Raw genomic sequence first — 23,116 nt, 5'->3', positions numbered from 1 at the left:
CAGTTGTCAGGTGTTATTAAATATATAAATATTATTTGGTGAATAGTATGTATTTTCAGTTTTCATGTTGACTGTTAAACTTCTCGAATTATTTTTTAGTCATGCATTTTTATTGACAGAAATTTTGCCTGACAAATAGTAGGCACTCAACAAAGAATTGTTGAATGAATGAATTTATTGTGATTTCTGTTGTCCCTTTCCTATGCATAGTTCTTCTTTATTTCTGATTACTATAATACTTATTTCTGAGAGTGTTAAAAAATGTTTTTTGGAGTCTCTTTGAATTTCTGAACATTCAGTTAGAGAGTATCTTTTTTTTCCAATCAAAGTAATGTGCATGATTTTTCCAAAAGTTGAAGGAAGTTATGTAATTGCACAAAATTCTTATCACATTATTGTGGCTGTTGGGGGACCTTTGTACTCTCGGACCTTGGTAAGGACTGCCAAGAGAAAGAATAAATAATTCAATTGTGTGAGTCTGTAATATGCAGATACTCCTCTGCTTACCCTGGGATTACAGCCGGTAAACCCATTGTAAGCTGGGAATATTGTAAGTTGAAAAGGCATTTCATACACCTAACCTACCAAACATCAGAGCTTAGCCTAGACTGTTTTAAACATGCTCAGGGCGGGCGCGGTGGCTCATGCCTGTAATCCCAGCACTTTGGGAGGCCGAGGTGGGCAGATCATTTGAGGCCAGGACTTCGAGACCAGCATGGCCAACATGGTGAAATACCATCTCTACTAAAAATACAAAATTAGCCCAGCCTGGTGGCGCATGCCTATAATCCCAGCGACTTGGGAGGCTAAGGCAGGAGAATCACTTGAACTGGGAGGTAGAGGTTGCAGTGAACCAAAATGACACCATTGTACTCCAGCCTGGGCAACAGGAGCGAAACCCCATCTCAAAAAATAAATAAATAAATAAATAAAATAAAATGTGTGTGTGTGTGTGTGTGTGTATATATATATATATATATGTGCTCAGAACACTTATATTAGCCTTCAGTTGGGCAAAATCATCTAATGCAAATCACATTTTATAATAAAGTATTAAATATCTCATGTAATTTATTGAATACTGTATGGTTTCTACTGAATGTGTATCACTTTCACACCATTGTAAAGTTGAAAAATCAAGTTGGTGACCATCTGTATGTATTTTACAGTAGACAGTCTATTCTTGACTGAGTGCAATAATAAGGTCTAAAAGAGGAAGAAGAGGGAGAAACTTAACATCATTTCACTAAAATTAACCAGGGCCTTTTCTGGAAGTGGAGATAAAATTTGTTAAAGGTGATAGCTGCCTCAGATTCCTCAACAACTGAAATGCGTCCTAAGGTTGGCTTTATCATCTTCTTCCAGGTGATCTACTGTTCTTTTGGTGGAACATCCAAAGGGCTGCACTTCAATAATTTAATAGTTGGACTTGTCCTCCTTACAAGAGGCAAAGATGAAGAGAAAGCAAAATGTAAGTACTTTTATTATCTCAAAAATAATACCACATCTATGTATAGAATAATTTATCTCAAAATTCTGATGACAGGTAGAGGATTTGAAGTGACATTTTCCCAAAGAAGATATACAAGTGGCAAATAAACACCTGAAAAAATGTGCAACATAATTAGTCATTAGATAAATATAAATTAAAACTACAGTGAGATACTACTTCACACCTTCTAGAGTGGCTAAAATTAAAAAGCCTGATAATGACAAGTGTTGAGGAGGATGTGGAAAAATTGTAACCCTCATCATACATTGCTGATGGGAGTATAAAGTACTGCAGCAACTTTGGAAACCAGCCTGGCCGCTCCTCAAATTGTTAAACATTGTTACTGTATGTCCCAGCTATTCCACTCCTAAGTATATACCCAATAAAATTTAATACATATGTTTACCACACACACAAAAAAACTTGTATGGAAATAGTCATAGCATCATTGTTCATGATAGAAAATGGAAACAACCCTAATGTTCACGAGCTGGTAAATGGATAAATAAAACATGATATATCCATATGCTGGAAAATTACTCTGGTATAAAAAGGAATAAAGTACTGATTCATGCTACAGTATGGATGAACTTGAAAACATTTTGCTTAGTGATAGATGTCAGTCACAATAGGTATGATTCCATTTATATGAAATTTCAAGATTAGTCAAATCTACAGTGGCAGAAAATGGTAGATTAGTGGTTGCTGGAGGTATCGGGGAGAGGGAAATGGAGAACAACTGCTAGTGGGTACAGGGTTTCCTTTTGGGTTGGCGAAAATGTTCTGGTGAAAATGTTCTGGAATTACATAGGAGTGACAGTTGCACAACCTTATAAATATACTTTAAAAATCACTGGAATGTTTACTTTAAAAGGGTGAATTTTATGAGATGTTCATTATGTCTCAATATAACTTATTTTTAAAAATTCTGATGACATAGATGTAGTAGTCTGTTCTTTGTTTCACAAACAAAACCGAAGTGTACTTACTTGATAATATTTTATATACGTTCTTTGTAAAAGGTTTTTTTTTTAATGTTTTACTTTTAACTTCAGAAATTAATTTTATTAGGTGAATTATCTAAGCACAGAAAAGAGTGGCACCTCATTCATTACCTTTAAATCCTGCTAATCGGGGAAACGCTATAATAAGAGGACACCATTTCCCCTGCTAAGTGTGAAAGGGAAGATAATCTCAGTTGCTTGGTGTCCTTCTGTGCTTTGTAGGATATAGATTTATTTAGTTTAAAAAAATTCGTTCATTTATTTGTAAGGTCTTCTGTCTCCTCATTGTTTTGTTTGAGCTCCCCAAAGACAGATCTGCCTTACCAAAAGCATTCATAAGCATTGCATATTTTATTGAAGATTTCCCAGGGGAAGTATGGAAGCTGTTTATATTACGCAGAATGTAACATTTTGTTCCCAAAATTCCTACACTTTTATTCTTGACCACCATATTCTGGGTCTTTCTGTCTTCCTTCTTCCTTTTCTAATCTGCCTACTATGGTCTGAATGTTTGTGTCTCCCTCAAAATTCATATATTGAAATCCTAACCACCAAGGTGGTTGCTATTAGGGGATGGGGCCTTTGGGAGGTGATTAAGTCATGAGGGTTAATCATAAGTATCTTATGAGTGGGATAAAGTGCCCTAATAAAAGAGGCCCTAGAGAGACCCTTTATATTTTCCTCCGTGTGAGGATACAATGAGAGGTGGCTGTCTGTGAACTAGGAAGTAGTTCTTCACCAGACACCAAATTGATGGTGTACTTCCCAGCCTCTAGAACTGTGAGAAATAAATGTGTTATTTATAAGCACCCAGTTTATGGTATTTTGTTACAGCAGCCTCAACAGACTAATATACTGCCCTGGGACTGCTTCTGAATTTCTTAGAATCCTCTCCTATTCCTGAATCTAGACCATTATTTTTAATTCTTGCTAAGGTTTGAACACATTACCCAAAGTTCATGGGTAGAAACTTAATCTGCAGTGCAACAGTGTTGAGAGGTGGGATCTTTAAGAGATGATTAGGTCATGAGGGGTCTGCATGCATGAATGAATTAATGCTGTTACCTCAGGAGTGAGCTTCTTATCACAGGAGTGGCATCCTTATAAAGGAAGAATTCAGCCTCCTTCTCTCTCCCTCTTGCATGTGTTCTCTTGCTCTTCTGCTTTCTGCTATGGGATATTAGAAGAGCAAGAAGGTCCTTGCCAGATGCAGGTGCCTTGACCTTGGACTTCTTAGCCTCCAGAATTGTAAGAAATAAATCTCTGTTCATTATAATAAGTTGCTAGATCTGTGGTATTCTATTATAGTAGCACAAAATGGATAAAGAGATCATTTTTAAAAAAAGTTTTGAGGTATAATTGTCATACAATAATATGCACATATATAAAGTATATATTTTGATACGTGGTTTTGTTTTTGTTTTTGTTTTTTTTTTGAGGGGATAGGGGACAGAGGAGATAGCCTCACTCCGTAGCCCAGGCAAGAGTATAGTGGCACAGTGGCACATAGCTCACTGCAGCCCTTAACTCCTGGGCTCAAGTGATCCACCTACCTCAGCCTCCCAAGTAGCTAGGACTATAGGTGCATGCCACCATGCCTAGCTAATTCATTTTCTTTATTTTATTTTTGTAGAGATAGGGTCTTGCTAGGTTGCCCAGGCTGGACTCAAACTCCTGGCCTCAACTGATCCTTCTGCCTCTGCCTTCCAAAGTGCTAGGATTAGAGACATGAGCCAGCATACTTAGTTATACATTTGTATATGTTTTGACACATGTATATGCCCAGTAAACCATTACCATAATCAAGATAATGAATGTATCCATAAACCCAGTTTTATGTATTAGAATATAATTGTGATCTTGGTTTTTCCAAATTAGCATTTCTTCACCAGCAGAAATAGAAATTGGCCCCAGGCAGCAATAATTAAAAATACCGTACAGGTATGGTAGTGCATGCCTGTAATCCTAGTTATTTGGGAGGCTGAGGCAGGAGGATCTTTTTGAGGCCAGGAACTTAAGGTAACAGTATAGCAATAAAAATAATACAAATAAAAAGCAACACACTGTAACAACTATTTACATAGCATTCACATTGTTTTAGGCACTATAAATAACCTAATGATGATTTAAAATATATGAGAGGATGTGGATAGGTTATATGTGTCAACTGAAAAAAATTATGATATCTCTAAATTTGGAAAGGAGACTTTATTTAATTATATCTATAAATTTGGAAAGGAGACTTTATTTCTTATAAAGGGTTACAGCCTGCAAGGTGGCCATTCTGACAGCCTGAGAAACATAGCCTCCAGCAGATAACCCCAAACAGGTACTATGCAAGGATGAATGGAACAGAGACTTATGCTGAAGAGGTTGGCCAGTTGTACATATTCAACAGCTTATCGGAGGGGCCATGAATATTCATGAAGTGGTTCCTGACACATGTGTACTGAACAAATGTACATGTTATACGTGTCCCATGTTTACTTTGGGGTGGAGAATTAACATTTAAATGTATTACAGTTAGGCCCTATAAGTCAAAAGATGAAACAAGGACACCAAGGCAGTCAAGTGGGCAGCCTCTGTAAACCAGCCAGAACCAGTCCGTGGTCAGTGGTCTTCTTATCAGGAGACCACTAACTTGTTGATAGTTACTGAAATAGCTCTCTTGTCCAGTCAAAGCTGTAGTTATGGCTTGTGGAACAGGAGTCAGTATGTTAGCATTTTGTGGTAAATGAGCTGCAATTGTTTTAGTATTACTTATCTCAAGACCAGTGCTTATTCAATAACTGCTAGAGAAAAAGAAAAATGGCCAGGCGCGGTGGCTCATGCCTGTAATCCCAGCACTTTGGGAGGCTGAGGCAGGTGGATCGCCTGAGGTTAGGAGTTCGAGACCAGCCTGACTAACATGGTGAAACCCCGTCTCTACTAAAAATACAAAAATTAACTGGGCGTGGTAGCGTGTGACTGTAATCCCAGCTACTAGGGAGGCTGAAACAGGAGAATTGCTTGAACCCAGGAGGTGGAGTTTGCAGTAGGCCGAGATTGTGCCACTGCACTCCAACCTGGGCAACAGGGCAAGACTCTGTCTCAAAAAAAGAAAAAGAAAAATATTGTAGCAGTTAGAACATAATTTATTGATTGGTTGATTCAGACAAGGTTTCATTCTGTCTCCCAGTCTGCAGTACAGTGGCAAGATAGCTCACTGCAGCCTTGAACTGCTGGACTCAAGTGATCCTCCTGTTTCAGCCTTCTGAGTAGCTGGGACTACAGGCATGTGCCACAATGTCAAGCTAATTTTTAAATTTTTTGTAGAGATAGGGGTCTCACTATGTTACCCAGGCTGGTCTCGAACTCCTGGCCTCAAGTGATTCTCTCGTCTTGGCATCCCAAAGTGCTGGGATTACCAATGTGAGCCACCACACCTGGCAGTTTATTCTTTAAGTGTAGAGGTACATGACTTAATCCTTGCCTGGCATAGCTTTAGGTTTTGTTTGCAATTTGGTATCTTTCTGCCACAAAGAGTCTGTCAGTCTTATGATCTTTATTTTAACATTAATGCTGTTTAGTTGTTGCATCTAAACCGCAAAAGGGATTGGGTATAATGAGATGTGTCTGACTGCCTATCCCCTCATGACCAGTATCTGTTTTTAAGGATTTTCTGGGGCCCCCTTGGCCAAGAGAGGGAGTCTGTTCAGTTGGGTGGGGTGCTTAGGATTTTCTTTTTAGTTTTCACATGCAAATACCATGCCATTTTATATGAGGCTTGAGCACCTGCAGATTTTAGTGTCCTTGGGGGTTTTGTAACTAATCTTTACCCTATGGATACTGAGGTACAACTGGTAACAATTTTTTAAGTCACAAACATATTTTTAAAGTTTCTTCATTTTTTAAAATGTGATTGTATTAGTTTTCTAGGGCTGCCATAACAAAGCACCACAAACTAGGTAGCTTAGAACAACAGATATTTATTATCTCACAGTTCTGAAGGCTAAAAGTCTAAAATCAAAGTGTCAGCAGGGCCATGCTTTCTCTAAAACCTGTAGGGGAAAATTCTTTCTTCTCTCTTGCTTCTGGGATGACTACAATCCTTGGGGTTCCTTGGCCTGCAGCTGTATCATTCTAATCCCTGCCTGTCTTATCACATGGCTTTTTTTTCTGTTTGTGCTTTTCTTCTTATAAGGGCAGCAGTCATATTATGTTGGGTCCCACCCTAATGACCTCATCTTAACTTGATTATACCTACAAAGACTCTGTTTCCAGATAATCTCACATACACAGGTACTTTAAGGTTAGGACTTCAGTATATCTTTAGGGGGATAAAGTTCAGCTTATAACAACAATATTTCAAACATACATATAATACATACCTCCACCTAGCTTTACTATTTCTTAACATTGCATCCTATGTCCCTGATTTGATTTTTTAAAAATATTAAAACTAAGGTGAGGTTTTCATTGTATCCCTTCATGATCCCATTCTTTTCTTCCCTCTACAGAGGTTACTACTTTCATGAATTTGGTGATTCATTTCTCATGCTGGCTGTAATACATTTATAACATGTTTATGTGTCCTAAAACATTGTCAACTACTTTGCAGTTTTAAAGTTTTAAATAAATAGTATACATTAGTTCCCCCTTATCTGCACAGATCTGTTCCAAGACCCTCCCAGTGGATGTCTGAAACCATAGATATTCCCAAACCCTATATATACTGTTTCTTCCTATACATACATATCTATGATAAAGATTAATTTAAAAATTAGGCACAGTAAGATATTAACAACAACAATAAAATAGTACTATTATAACAACATACTATAATAAAAGTTATGTTAATATGGTCACTTGCGCTCTTAAAATATCTTACTGTACTCACTCTTCTTGTGATCTATAAGTCTGATAACCAAAATGGCCACTAAGTGACTAACAGGCAGATAGCATGTGGATACACTGGACAACAGGATCATTCAGGTCCCAGGTGGGATAAAGAGGGAGGCAAGTGATTTTATCATGTTACTCAGAACAGTGTGCAATTTAAAGTTTATTAATTGTTCATTTCTGGAAATTCCCATTTAATATTTTTGGACCTCTGTTAACCACAGGTGACTGAAACCTTGGAAAGCAAAACCATGGATCGGGGGTACTACTGTACTATACAGATGATTTTGTCATTTGCTTTTCCTCTGAATATTATATTTTTTGATATTTATCCATCTTGAAACATATTTTAACTTCTATGTAGTATTTCATTGTGTGTATCTCATTTTACCTGTTCTCTTGTTGATAGACATTTACCTTTTTTTCCTAAGTTTTGCTCTTACAAACAGTATTTCAGTGAACATCCTGTATTTTGTACGCAGGTGTCAGAGTTTTTCAAAGATGGAATGTCTCTTGACCTTTACTAGATTTTGCCAAATTACTCATGAAAGTGGTTGCAATAATTTATGCTGCTATTAACAGTGTATAAGAGGTCATGTTTGTCCTAGTCTTTGCTAACACTTTGTATTGTTATACCTAAAGATGTTTGCATATTTGGCATGTTTGAAAAGATACTATACTGCTGTTTTAAATTTTTGTTGCTGGGTTATTTTAAGGAATAAACTGTATTTATAAAGTGCTTAGCCCTAGTAATCACTCAGTTATTGTAGCTTTCTCTTTTCTCCCTACTTCCACCACATATATTTGATCTTTTTAAGATTAATTTATTCTTTCTTTCTCTTAGACATTTTTAGTCTTTTTTCAAGTGAATCTGGGAACTATGTTATACGGGAAGAAATGGAAAGAATGCTCCATGTGGTGGATGGTAAAGTCCCAGATACACTCAGGAAGTGTTTCTCAGAGGTATATTTAAAGATTTACATTTTATCCCTTTTCGTTGACAAAGTATTAACTCTTAGTCGTGTAATAAGTTTTAAGTATGACAAACAGATGTTTATGTGCAGATTACTTTTGGTATTTTTATATTTATTGATGTTTCTATTTATGTGCTATTCCATGACTCTCATTACTGCTATATTTGTGAATCTGAAAATTTTCAATTCTACTGTAAAGGCAACTATTCATACTTAGAGTATAATGAAACACAATCCTATATGCACACATTAACACAGCAATACACACACACACACACACACACACACATTCCTGCAGGAACCTGAAACAGTGCTCATGTTGTAGTGTCTTTGCTTTTCATCATGGATATCATTCATTCATTAGCCTTGAGCCATCTGTGACCTGTTTTATCAAGGCCTATTTTGTCATTTATTTCACCTAGTTGATTTGCATAGTGAAATATTTGTGTTAAAAAATTGTCATCTTTGGACCAGGCAAGGTGGCTCACACCTGTAATCCAAGTACTTTGGGTGACCCAGGCGAGAAGATCTCTTGAGCCCAGGAGTTCAAGATCAGCCTGGACAATGTAGCAAGACACCAACTCTACCAGAGGGGGGAAAAATCATTTTTTCTGTTTTCAAAAATAATATATTTTCATTGTGCCTTTATAGAAAAATTAAACAATAGAAGCAATTCAATGATAGAAAAAGTATATCTTTTAACAGAGAGAATTATTTTATTTTTCTTTTCAGAGGTCTGCTAGTATGTGAAAAGTCCTTAGTGATTGTAGAGTAAACATCCCTTTAGAAGTTCTGATTTGGCCGGGCGCAGTGGCTCACACCTGTAATCCCAACACTTTGGGAGGCCGAGGCGGGTGGATCACGGGGTCAGGAGATTGAGACCATCCTGGCTAACACGGTGAAACCCCCGTCTCTACTAAAAAATACAAAAGAAAATTGGCCGGGCGTGGTGGTGGGCGCCTGTAGTCCCACAGGCGAATGGCATAAACCCGGGAGGCAGAGCTTGCAGTGAGCCGAGATCGTGCCATTGCACTCCAGCCTGGGCAACAGAGCGAGACTCCGTCTCCAAAAAAAAAAAAAAAATCCAAGAAGTTCTGATTCTTTCATGCAGCACGGAGTGCTGCCCAGTTTCTTATGGGTGGCTTTTTGACACAATTCCGTTTCACCAGTATGACAGTCCTTCATTGTTCTTTATTTTATTTGGGGAGTTAGCTCTGCCTTCATGACTGTATAGACATTGATTGTCCGTATTTCAGTCATTTGCATGTATCTGGTTCTGATGTATATTTGGACTGTCTATCATTAGTTTCTTACCCCTCTGGTTTTGAATATCTCCTGTGTTGATATCCCCTGGTGATATCTCTTTCTTGCTTTTGAGCTTAGCGTGCAGTTTTTGGTGGTGGTTATGTTGTTAACATTTTATCCAGCATTTCCAAGTGTCAGGTGCAAAAGGATGCGCTTCCTGTGTTTTTGGTTCTGACATATTGACTGGAATTTGCTGTGATAGCAATTTACGACTTCAGGACAAACTGAGCTATGATTTGTTTTTTTCCCCATAATAAAAATTTGCTTGTAAGAAAAAAAGATAATCTAGCAAACCTGACTGATTGGATTTTTGACATAGATGTCCAAAACATTAATACTCTTTTTTCTTTTTCAGAAAGTATGATATTTTTTCATTTTAATAAGGTTTATGCAGACATTCTCATTTTTGCAGATGGAAACTAAGTGTGGTTGGCCACCCAGTACTCTAACAATTTAAGCACAATAGCAGGCACATGTATTAGCTGATAATTAGGGCTATAGGGGAAAATAAAGTAGAATAAAGGAAGAAGGTGGTAATATCGAAAATCTGAATCTTGTTATTTTATATAGAATGGTTAGGTCTGTCAGATAAGTAAGATTTGAGTAAAGAATTTATAGCAAGTGAGAAAGAAAACCATGAAGATATCTGGGGGACCACTTTTCATCAAGAGAATATAGCAAAGACCTTGAGGTGGGGGTATAGTTGTATGTCCAAGGAACAATAACAAGGCCAATTTAATTGGAATGATGTGAACAGGGGAGTGGTAGGAAATGATTATATATTGTCCTATAGAACAGTGTGAGTCCTTTGACTTTTACCCTGAGTGAGATAGAAACCACTGGAAGGTTTTGAGTAGAGGAGTAACAAAATATGAGTTGCTTTTTTTTTTTTTTTTTTAACACGTGATAACTTTGCATCTTATGTGGGAAGTAGGTTGAACTGAGTCCAGTTGAGGTATCTGAATAATCCAGGCATGAGGATTATGATTACCAAAGGTCAATGATTTAATGAATCATTTAGATCATGGTGTAGCAGTGAGGTAATGAGAAGTTTTTAGATTCTGCGTTTATTTCAGAGGTAGAGTTGGCCTAGAATTTTTTCTTGTGTTGATTATGGACTATGTGACAGAATGAGTAGAGGGAAGATGATTAGTATTTAGCCTGATTCAGTAAATGAATGGAGTTACTACTACCTGAGATGGCTAAGAGTAATGGAGAAGCAGATTAGGGGGTTGGATGTCAAGAAAGATGTAATTACACTTGAGAATCCTATTAGGCACTCAAGTGGAGTTGTCAAATGTGATTTTTGATATATAAATTTGTTGTTGAGGAGAAAGGATTTGTTGTTGGCTTACAGGTGAGGATGAGATCATCTAGGAGTAAGTGTAGATAGAAAACAGGTTGGAAGAGCGAGTCCTGTAATCCAGTGTTTAGAGTTTGAAGAGATGAAGAGGACTCAAAACAGATCAATAAGAAATGGCCTGCAAGAAAAGAGGATTAATAAAAGAGAATAGTGTCCTAGAAGCCAACTGAGGCCAACGTTTCAAGAAGGAAGGAGAACTCAACTATGTCAAATACCCTGAAAGGTCTAGTGAGTTGACCTTTGATCACTGAGAAGTGATAGTTAAATTTGGTGACCTGCAGGTAGGTCATTGGTGTAGGTCCTGTGGAATTAAAAAAATTGCTGGTGTCAGTATGCTAGATGGAATGTACTCATAAGCGGAAATTGTGATGGAAAGTTGGAATGCTTCAGTTTCAATAATGGGAAGGGGAAGTAACTATAATAAAGACATCATAAGACTATGGTAATTAATGCCTAAGTTGGTGGTATTTTTAATAAGATCTTTAGAGAAGAAAAGATCAAAGAAATGTGAAGCTCATGTATATGGCTATTTGAATTATTAGATACCTCTAGTTGGTATAAAACCAACCTTGTAAATGGGCTATTGGTATTTGATTCAACTATTTGATTTATTTGCCTGCTCTAATATCTGAGTAGTGTGTCTGATGATTGTATGTAGAACCTTGCTATCCAAGTATTTATATTAGAATAGGTTAGTTCAGACCTTCAATAACAATACTTTGTGTTGTTTTTGTGTTTACACACACACACACACACACACACACACACACACACACACACAAAGAAAAGCACTTTAGGTAAAATATAAGGACCTAGTGCTTAGATTTAAGTGATATGGGTCTCAGCTTTTTCTGTCTTGTGCTTTATTATTACCCTTGACAGATGAAGTTATAAAGAAATCCACCTAGGTGTTGTATGAATTTTTCTTTGTCACTGACTTCTTTTAGGTTGTTGACTCTTAAAATGGAAATTTATATTTTATACTATTCTTCTCTTTTTAGAAGAGATTCATGACTCAAAAACAAAAAATCAGATTTGACAGTGTAATTTTTGGTCTACCAATTTTGTGGAATGATTCCCAATTAGCCAGTGAACTTCAGCGATTACTTTGTATTTCACTTAGACAGGCAGTGTGCTAACTTTGGAGCCTGGACTACCTGAGTTCAGTCCTCTTTCTTCCACTGTATAACAGTACGCAAATTCCTTAACCTTTTGGTGTCTTGGTTTTCTTATGGTAAAATGGGGATAATAATAGTGCCTTCTGTAGGGAGTGTTTTGAAGATTAAATTAGTATTTGAATTTAGTATTTAGAACAGTCACTAGGACATTGTAAACATTTGGTATTAGCTATATGTGAAGGTGGTAGAAGGGTCTACCTGGAGATAGCATCAGATCCCACAGGTTGAGGGATTAGTTCCACAAAACTGCCCCCTAGACATCTTCACTAGTGATCATGATTGATTAAATCATTGATCACTGGTAATCAGCCCAACTTTCAGCCCTCTCCCCTCCCTCCCTACAGGTTAATCATTTTTTTTTTCCTTTGGCCAGCCCCCATCCTGAGGCTATCTAGCAGCCCACTACCCAGCCTTGGGTCAATTCATTAGCATGCAGAGTCATTTATCACTTTGGAGACTACAAGAATTTTAGGAGTTGCATGCCAGCAAAAGAGATGAAGACCAAATATATATTTAACAATATCACAACCGCTAAGAAATTACAATTAAAGGATGCTATTGATTTTAAGACTTATCCCAATGTCAGAGATGTTAATGTGGTAAAAATGTGCATCAGTTTGTAGAATTTATACTACTAAGCTTCTTTCTAGACTAAATGTGGGATACAGAAAGAATATGGGAGGAACTCTCATTTCTAAACATGTTGGCGGTGTACCCATATGTCCCTACAACATGTCTGAATGTCATTGTCAATGTCAAAATAAAAGTGTATAGAGCATACATGCAGACTGGGTGGTCTTCAGTATGTCCAAATAACAAAGAAAGATTGGGAGTTTTCTAAAAAAGGGAGTGTTACATGTGATCCTGAGAGAAAGTTCTTTGGTGTTAGTAAAGCTTTAGGGAGCTGGCAAACTCCAGTTGGTGGGCGATGGTGGTGGGCAGAATTAGTTGCAGCAAATCATCTCAGCAGCTGGACTTACAGAGAATTTATTTCAAGAGCAATGTATCCTGAATGCTTCTCCCCTGGGCCTGTTGACTCTGATTTAGTTATGACCCAATTTGTATGATCAACTTTCACACCATATTCTTCTGTTCAGAAAAACAAGACTGTCAATGTCTTGATTGCTTGGATTGCACTCATGGTAAATGTTCTGAAACTACCAGGCTAAGAGTATTGTCTCACTTAATAGGATGCTACTAAACAATGTAGATATGTTTCTACCATATCTCTTTTAGGTAACTAATTATTTGTATTCTTTAACATGTCTATTAGGATTAGAGCTGCTCTAATCTTGACTGTCATTATTCATTGTATTTCTTTCTTTTTTTTTTCCTGATCAAATAGTTTAGGTTGTAACTTCATTGTATTTCCTTGTGAATTGCTTCTCCCTTTTTCTGCTTAGAAATACCTGGCTCCCACTAAACCTAGGATCTCTTGTCTTCCAAGCAAAGGGATTGGCTTGAACAACCATATGATGCTCTTTTTCAGCCTGGATACTTTTCTCCAGAGATTTATCAAGACAATTACCTGGAAAGAAAGCAAAGAAACAAAAATCAACTTGCTTCTTTTTGTTCTCTGTGTGCATACATGTTTTCAGTGATGCCTTCTGGGATCCTGATTGTCTACTCTAGGAGGACACCTGGATAGTTGTTATTAATTCACAAATGGAATTTAAAGAGTATTTTAATTCCATACAGATTTAATTACAATATAGTAACTCAGGCAGATTAAAGAGTGCTAAAGAAGAGGGATAAGGCAAACGAAAAATTGGATTTATTAAATGTTTAAAGAAATGCAGATGGCTGGACACGGTGGCTCACGCCTGTAATCCCAGCACTTTGGGAGGCTGAGATGGGCAGATCACGAGATCAGGAGATCAAGACCATCCTGAGCTAACATGGTGAAAGCTCGTCTCTACTAAAAAATACAAAAAATTAGTTGGGCGTGGTGGCAGGCACCTGTAGTCCCAGCTACTCGGGAGGCTGTGGCAGGGGAATGGCATGAACCCGGGAGGTGGAGCTTGCAGTGAGCCGAGATCACGCCACTGCACTCAAGCCTGGGTGACAGAACGAGATTCCGTCTCAAAACAAACAAACAAACAAAAACAACAACAAAAAAATGCAGTTTACTGATTTTAGGATATATTTTAGCAAACAAAATCTGGCTTATTGGCAGTGTACTGCTTTACTGAATTGATGAAATAATTTGTAATTAACATACAGATTTTATGCAAGTAGAAGTTATGAAGTACAATTATTTTTTAAAACAGTTTGATTTCCATATATATATACACACACACACACACACACACACACACACACACAGCAGTGTTATTAGATAATCCTTCCTTTATAGATATCAGAAAGGTAAATACCAACTAATTGTGAATTTCAGGTTGTGTAGGTTCCAAGTAAGATACCTTAAAATTTGACTAAACTTATGTTTTCTTGTTTTAATTTTAGGGTGAAAAGGTAAACTATGAAAAGTTTAGAAATTGGCTTTTTCTAAACAAAGATGCTTTTACTTTCTCTCGATGGCTTCTATCTGGAGGTGTGTATGTTACCCTCACTGATGATAGTGATACTCCTACTTTCTACCAAACTCTGGCTGGAGTCACGCATTGTAAGTAATGACATTTCATTGTTTTCTTTTTGCCTTTTTAAAAATATATAATTGGTAATATGAGAATATGCTTATAAAGGAGAAATTTATTTAAATTTTTAAATTTTTTATTTTTTTGAGACAGGGTCTCGCTCTGTCCCAGGCTGGAGTGCAGTGGCACCATTGTGGCTTACAGCAGTCTCAACATCCTGGGGTCAACCAATCCTCTCACCTCATCCTTCTGAGCCCCTGGGACTACAGGCATTCACTACCATGCCTAGCTAATTTTTTTTATCTTTTGTAGAGACTGCAGGGATCTATGTTGCCTATGTTGGTCTTGAACTCTTGGGCTCAAGTAATCCTCCCACCTCAGTTTCCCAAGGTGCTAGGATTACAGTCATGAGTCACTGTGCCCAGCCAAGACTTTTTTTTCTTTTTTTTGAAGTGGAGTCTCTGTCGCCCAGGCTCGAGGGCAGTGGCGTGATCTTGGCCCACTGCAAGCTCTGCCTCCCAGGTTCACGCCATTCTCCTGCCTCAGCCTCCCGAGTAGCTGGGACTACAGGCGCCCACCACCACACCTGGCTAATTTTTTTGTATTTTTAGTAGAGTCATGGTTTCACCATGTTAGCGGGGATGGTCTTGATCTTCTGACCTCGTGATCCACCTGCCTCAGCCTCCCAACGTGCTGGGATTACAGGCATGAGCCACGACTCCCGGCCTGAGAAACTTTTTTTTGTCAGTATTTTGTTTTTTTTCAAAATGTAATAAAAAGAAATGTTGGGCATGGAAAATATAGCCCTCTGTGAATTGTCCTTAACTAAGCTATATTAGTTTCCTAGGGTTGCTGTAACAAATTACCACAATTCGGCCTGGCGCAGTGGCTCAAGCCTGTAATCCCAGCACTTTGGGAGGCCGAGACAGGTGGATCACGAGGTCAGGAGATCGAGACCATCCTGGCTAACACGGTGAAACCCCGTCTCTACTAAAAAATACAAAAAACTAGGCGGGCGAGGTGGCGGGCGCCTGTAGTCCCAGCTACTTGGGAGGCTGAGGCAGGAGAATGGCGTAAACCCGGGAGGCGGAGCTTGCAGTGACCTGAGCTCTGGCCACTGCACTCCAGCCTGGGCGACAAAGCGAGACTCCGTCTCAAAACAAAAACAAAAACAAAAACAAAAAACAAATTACCACAATTCATAAACTGAAACGAGACATTTAACTCAGTTTTAGCAGCTGAAATCAAGATGTTTATATGACTGTATTCCCTCTGAAGTCCTGTTATAGAACTGGAGTTGGATCTGCTTACCTGGCTCAGTAAAATCACATATCTACACCAGAGTTTTTGTAGCAGTAGAAAGGAAGACATTTATAGGGCATTAAGCAAAGAGGACCAGGTATATGCTCAAAGCCTGACCTCCCCAAGGCTCATGGGTAGGGGTTTTTAAAGGCAAGGGTAACTTTCAGGAATATAGAAGCTACAGGCAAAAATCATAAATCAATACATGAAGGATACTCATTGGTTTTGGCCTAAAAGGTGGGATATCTTGAAGGGGGGTGGGCTTACAGGTAGGTAATAGGTAGGTAGACAGATTTAAAGGTTTTCTGATTTGCAATTGGTTAAGGAAGAGAAGCATCTTTTTAAAATTTGAGGTCAGCAGAAAAGAACATCAACTGGCTCATGGGTATGACTCCCTCCAGGCCCTTCAGGAAGAAATTAATTAATTAATTAATTTGAGATGGAGTATTGCTCTGTCGCCCAGGCTGGAGTGCAGTGGCACGATCTCTGCTCACTGCAACCTCCACTTCCCAGGTTCAAGTGATTCTTCTGCCTCAGCCTCCTGAGTAGCTGGGATTATAGGTGTCCACCACTTCGCCCAGCTAAATTTTTTGTATTTTTAGCAGAGAAGGGGTTTCACCATGTTGGCCAGGCTGGTTTCAAACTCCTGACCTCAAGTGATCCACCCGCCTCAGCCTCCCAAAGTGCTAGGATTACAGGCATGAGCCACCACACCCAGCCTGGGAAGAAATTTAGAACAAAGAAGGATAGTAAGCATTGAATCTTTAGTTCCCCTGTGGTCTAAGGTCTGATCAACTCAGTGTGGGTTCTTGGTGAGGGAGGGGGTCTGTTCTTCTGAATGACAACTCGGGCACATATTAAGATGTTATCTTTAGTTGCTATAGGGAAATCAAACATCTTCTTTTAGGCTACTATTACTTTCTGGCGTAACAAGTTACTTATTTCTCAGGGCTGGCTAGATAGATGCCTAGAGTTTCACTTGAAGGAACTCAGGAATATCCTTTATTTCCATGCATGCAGGGACCCCTAGGCCCCTCGGCCCCTCAAAAGGTGCTTCCTGCTCTGCCTCAGTCCCTAGAAAAGAATTATTCCTTGCCTCTTCAATTTTTTGGTGACCCCAAGCATTCCTTGGTTTGTGGCAGCATCTCCCATTCTTTGCCTCTGTCTTCTCCTGGCCTTCTCTATGTGTTTCTGTGTCCTTTCCTCTTGGATTCAGGGTCCATGATAAATCCAGGATAATTTTACCTCAAGGTCCTTAATTCATTACATCCGCAAAGACCCTGTTTCCAAATAAGGCCGTACTCTGAGGTTCCAGATAGTCATGAATGTTCGGGAGACAGTATTCAATTCACTACACAGGCCTAAGTGTTAATTTCTACTGTTCTTCTTTCCATTGGATACAGAAAACTGTTAATACACTCTGCTTTTCCGTTTTGTTTTTTTTTTTTTTTTTTTTTTTTGACACACAGTCTCTCTCTTTTGCCTGGGCTGGAGTGCAGTGGTGTGATCTCAGTTCACTGCAGCCTCCACCTCCTGGATTAAAGTGATTCTCCTGCCTTGGCCTCTCAGGTAGCTGTGATTACAGGCATGCAGTACCATGTCTGGCTAATTTTTGTATTTTTATTAGAGACGGGGCTTCACTATGTTGGCCAGGCTGGTCTTGAACTCCTGACCTCAGGTGATCCACCTGCCTCAGCCTGCCAAAGTGCTGGGATTACAGGTGTGAGCCATTGTGCCTGGGCTGCTTTTCCTTATGCTTCTTTCTATCACTAAAATGCCTTCTCTTTTTCTTCTGCCTGTTAAATCCTAACAATCATGCATGAAGACTTAAATCACATACTCTCTTTTTTTTTCATGAAACCTTTTCTTGCCTTCTTATCAGAAATTATCTCTCATTTCTCTAACTCTGATAACACCTTACTTGTACCTTTCTTCAATTAATTTATCCTATTCATCTTTGTATTATAACTATTTATAGCATTCTGCTTATTTGTACATGTCATGTCTCCTAACTCATAGGATCCTTTCTGGCATAGGGGGTCTGCATTATTATTCTATCTTCCCTCCCTTGGGCCAAGCCTAAATAAGTATTTGTTGACTGAATAGAGGAATTTGGGTGTCAAGCGCTATTTGTATCCATTGCTTTATATGACATATAACTTGACTACTGATTACATATCAACTACTTTCTCCCATTTTCATTCTGTTATTATTAAAAGTTCTGACTGGTAAGTTCTGGCATGAATAGGCAATAAGCTTCATTCTACTACTTTTCAGTGCCCTTGTCTTTAAGTAGGAAAGCCTTTAAAAAAATTATTTTGCTTAAAATATTGAGGGAACCTTTTTATACTCACTTGTAAACTCTAACTTACCTTAATATTTAAGTTGTCAGTCATATGAATATTCTGTTGAACTTTCACTTTTATTTGTGATTGTATGGTAAATTATTTTTCTGTTAATATTGACAAGAGTGTGACTGCTTTCCTTAAATGCCTTGTTGTGTTAAAGAAAAAATTATTCTGATATTTGTTAAAACAGTAAGGAAGACATTATTCAAGACTACTGCAATTAAGGGTATTGCAGTAAAAGAGAGAGATAAGCTCAACTCTCAATATAACAACAACAAGTGGGGATTTATAGCCAAGAATTAAGGTGAGGTGGTCAGTGGATGGAAAAATTACAAAGAGGAGACATCAAAGGTAGGGGATTCTTGCTAAAATGGCCCCAATTGAGGGGAATGACTATTGCTGGATTCTTATCTAAAACTGGTCTAGGATAAACCAATGACAGGAAGGGGACCAAGAATGAAACTTAGTAGAAGTGAGCTTAGAGGAACCTAAAAAATTTGGTCAGGGAGCTAGTCTTTGTCAGTTGATTAAAAAATTACTTTGAATGCAGAAGCTGCATATTGTCTGTTTTTGAAAGCACTGTATTAGTAGAGAAAACAAATTTATTTAATCAGTCAAATAATTTTCAATATGTTAAAAATGGCTACATTTTATTTGAAAATAATATTTTCTATTTACCTTTTTATTAATTGGGAAGTTTTTTGGATTTTTAATAGTATCTAAAAGTTAAAAATACTTTTGCCTTGTTAAGAAATCTTGAATTAGGCTGGGCGTGGTGGCTCACGCCTGTAATCCCAACAGTTTGGGAAACCGAGGCGGGCGGATCACAGGGTCAGGAGTTCGAGACGAGCCTGGCAAATATGGTGAAACACCGTCTCTACTAAAAAAATATATACAAAAATTAGACTACAGGTGGCAGGCGCCTGTAGTCCCAGCTACTCGGGAAGCAGAGGCAGGAGAGTCACTTGAACCTGGGAGGCAGAGGTTGCAGTGAGCCAAGATCATGCCACTGCACTCTAGCCTGGGTGACAGGGCGAGACTCCGTCTCAAATAAAAAAAACAAAATCTTGAATTATTTGAAACAAGTATTCCTGTACATTCATTGTTTCACCTACAATAATGACCTTCTAATTCCTAATGATTATTTTCTTTTTAGTTTCATGTACCCCCTAACATCTCTGCAGCATTTTAACACTGTTGACCAGTTTTCTTCAAACTCTCTTCTCCTTTGACTTTTGAAACATTGTAGTTTCCTGATATTCTTATTATTTCTTACAATTTTTACTGTTCCCCTTTTACCACCTACTTTTAAAATAAAAGTTATTTTGAGCAGATCAGCCCTTCACTCTATTTTGTTCTCGAATGATGTACATGCTTTGCTTCATCACAGCCATTTCCATGCCTCACCTATCCTTCCTATCTTTGCAGGTGATACCTAGATGAACTTTTCTGCTTTTGAGGTATTTCTGAAACTGCAGATTCATTTTAATAAATGCCTCCTGGTTATATTTTCTAGCACCTAAATCTCATATCTAAAGCCAAATTCATCTTCCCCTGCCTCAATCCACCTAAAGGTATTAAAAAAAAAAAAAGGCAAACATGTTCTTCCTTCTGTGTTTTATATCCTGGTTGATAATATTTTTAATTCCAGTGTCTAACTTGACTCACTTTGACTTTTCCTTGTCAAGCTTCATATTAGATTCTGTCCATCTTAACTCAGACATATTTCTTGCATCTTTCTTTCTTGGTGCCATCATTACAAATTTCTTATCTTTCTTGTTTTACTGCCTCTCAATGATATGAAAGTATGAAGGACAATTTTTTTAAATGTATTTTTAATTCACATTAAATTGACATTGCATTTCTTTTAATTACTTCACTTCTCTGCTCAGAAACGTTTGCTTAAATTCCTTAACATGGCTTCAGAGTCTCTTAGTTTCCTATCCTTGACTTAATTTCCATGCTCATTTCTCCTCACATGTGTTCTCTGCCTCAACTACAGAGCACTGGTCAATATACCGTGACCACACCATGAACTTTATATTATAGCTACCCTATATACATCACTCCTTATCTTCCTTCGTTTAAGAATGTACCTCATCTTTCAACCCTTGACAATTAAGATGATTCTTTGTCATCAAAGCCCAATTCAGATAGATGCTGCCTATTCTTTCATGCTTGTCCATTTCTCTTTAATTTGAGTTAGTTTATTTTACTATTTGCATTTCTGCAACACTTTATATTTCAATTAAAACAATTAATTTGCTTCTTGCCCTATCTCTAAGTCTGTTGGAAATGGCTTTGTTTACCCCAAGTTGCAAGCCCCTTGAGAATATGACTCAGGTCCTATTCCTCTGAGTTTTTCTTAGTTTAGTTGACTAAATGCATTTTGTTGGATTGAACTGGATTGAAAATTTTTCAGCCTCTTGAAGTGTACATTCTAAGTCTTGATTTAAACATTTTATTGCCTCCAGAGTGAGCAGAAGGTATGTGTCCTCTTAGGACTGTAAGGCTAAAGCCGTACCAAGGGGAGAAGGATCAAGATAAATCATCATGTTTAAATAAGGTTTAACAACTTCATAAGCATGGGGATGTTCTCATAAAAGTTGACTATATTTGGCTGGGTGCGGTGGCTCACGCCTGTAATCCCAGCACTTTGGGAGGCCAAGACGGGTGGATCATGAGGTCAAGAGAATGAGACTATCCTGGCCAACATGGAAAAACCCCATTTGTACTAAAAGTACAAAAATTAGCTGGGTGTGATGGCATGTGCTTATAGCCCCAGCTACTCGGGAGGCTGAGGCAGGAGAATAGTTTGAACCCAGGTGGTGGCAGAGGTTGCAGTGAGCCGAGATTTTGCCACTGCACTCCAGGCTGGCAACAGAGTGAGACCTTGTCTCAAAAAAAAAAAAAAGGTATACTATGTTTTTAGGGGGAAATGAATTATGATACTTACACATTTAAAGAACTGTCGAAAGTTGCAAGTTCTAAGGTCTTCCAAAACTTTTGGTTAGCTAAATGATGGCAGATATGGAACATTGATTAGCATTCAGTTTAGGCACGTGAAGAGTCAGTTTGCTTTAAATACATGTAGTGATTTTAACTGCTCTTACAATGTGCCCATTGATTTGCGTGGTAGCCATTGAAATAAATCAGTAGCGTATGGTAAAAGCCTGAAGAAATATGCTGTCTTCTCAGTTATTTATAACATTCTTATTTGCTGGCATCTTAATTGAGTTTTGTCCTATCCTTATTTCTTGCAAGAGAAATACCCCCAAATTAAAAACAAGTCAGCCATAAGTCTACTATGGTATATTGGTAGTTACCAGCTATATAGAACACTGGAATTATTTGGAGAAATTATTAAAAGTGCAGGTTACTGGCTATGTCAGCAAATGTTTTTATTTAGTGGGCCCTAAGACTCTGTACTTTACAAACACCAGGGTGATTTTGATGTAGATGGACCACGAACTGCATTTTGAGAAAGACTGATAAAATATTTAGTAGTTCTTCAACCTCTGTGTCACACAGACTACCCCTGCCACTTACTGTTGCTGAGGGAGATAGATTTAACCTCTTCGAACTTCTTTTTTCTCCTTTGTAAAGCAGGGCTAATGATACAATATACCTTATAAGGCTGTTTTAAGGAGTAAATTAGGTAATACCTTTTATTATTATTAATAAAAGGACTCAGCCCTGTGCCTGGTATAGAGCATGTATGTTTTTGGTTTTTTGAGACGGAGTCTCACTCTGTTGCCCAGGCTGGAGTGTGGTGGCGCGATCTCAGCTCACTGCAACCTCCGCCCTCCAAGTTCAAGTGATTCTCCTGCCTCAGCCTCCCGAGTAGCTGGGATTACAGGTGCCTGCCACCATGCCTGGCTAATTTTTTGTATTTTTAGTAGAGATGGGATTTCACCATCTCCGCCAGGCTGGTCTTGAACTCCTGACCTCGTGATCCCCCTGCCTCGGCCTCCCAAAGTGCTGGGATTACAGGCGTGAGCCACCGCACCCGGCCAGAGCATGTGTTTTATAATGAATATGCATCCTCTTATATTTGTGAACACTTGGCTTTGTGAATATCAGTGGTCCTTATCCCTCTGTCTTCAGAGAATAATTGTTTTGGGATCAAGCAAATTTTCAAATAGAGGGCTGTAGATCAGTATAAAAATTAACTTGCCCAGATTTGTGGAAAGAAAGTGTTTCTTACCAGTTCGTTTACTTTTATTGTATAATTTATAAAAACAAAGAACCAACAACAAATTTATTCAACAGACAACTGAATTGCTGCTGGCTTCTGGCAAGCGGCTACTCTCTTAGTGGGTCTTACTGTGAAAAGCATTATCACAAAGTCAGAATTACTGCTAAACTTCTTAGAGAAATTCTGACACGGTTAGGTTTACAATGTGATGACTATGATTTATATTACCTATAAATTCTCACTCTGATTCTGGCTAAACAATTCACTATTGATGCTTTGCAGGCTCTTCTACTCAAATAATATTTGGTACATTGAACTGTTCTAATAATGTGTTAGGAATGTGGAAACTTGTGTTAAAAATAGGGAATGTTATTAACTGATTTATAAGTAGACATTTATTTTAAAGCATCAGCGACTCCATTTAAATTTGTGTAATGAGCCAAGGTATCTAGGAAACAAAAAGGAATGATAATTTTT

At 38.1% G+C, this 23,116-nt stretch overlaps 1 protein-coding gene across 6 annotated transcripts in view; it reads left to right on the top strand.

The window, feature by feature from the left end:
• Positions 1–23,116, top strand: part of USP32 (ubiquitin specific peptidase 32) — a 218,412-nt gene that overhangs the window by 91,670 nt on the left and 103,626 nt on the right. For 5 of the 6 annotated variants that reach the window (XM_021929123.2, XM_009190403.2, XM_003912864.3 and 2 more), the window contains 3 exons: positions 1,366–1,471; positions 8,222–8,340; positions 14,661–14,820. In XM_021929123.2, coding sequence (XP_021784815.1) covers positions 1,366–1,471; positions 8,222–8,340; positions 14,661–14,820 — 385 coding nt within the window. Of the gene's footprint in view, positions 1–1,365; positions 1,472–8,221; positions 8,341–14,660; positions 14,821–23,116 lie in introns of those variants that run through there. The other variant, XM_021929124.2, reaches the window with a different exon arrangement.

This window comes from Papio anubis, chromosome 17 (genome assembly GCF_008728515.1).
Source record: "Papio anubis isolate 15944 chromosome 17, Panubis1.0, whole genome shotgun sequence".
NCBI classification, from domain to species: Eukaryota; Metazoa; Chordata; class Mammalia; order Primates; family Cercopithecidae; genus Papio; species Papio anubis.
The sequence above is the reverse complement of the archived record's forward strand: the minus strand, read 5'-3'. Positions and strand labels throughout refer to the sequence as shown.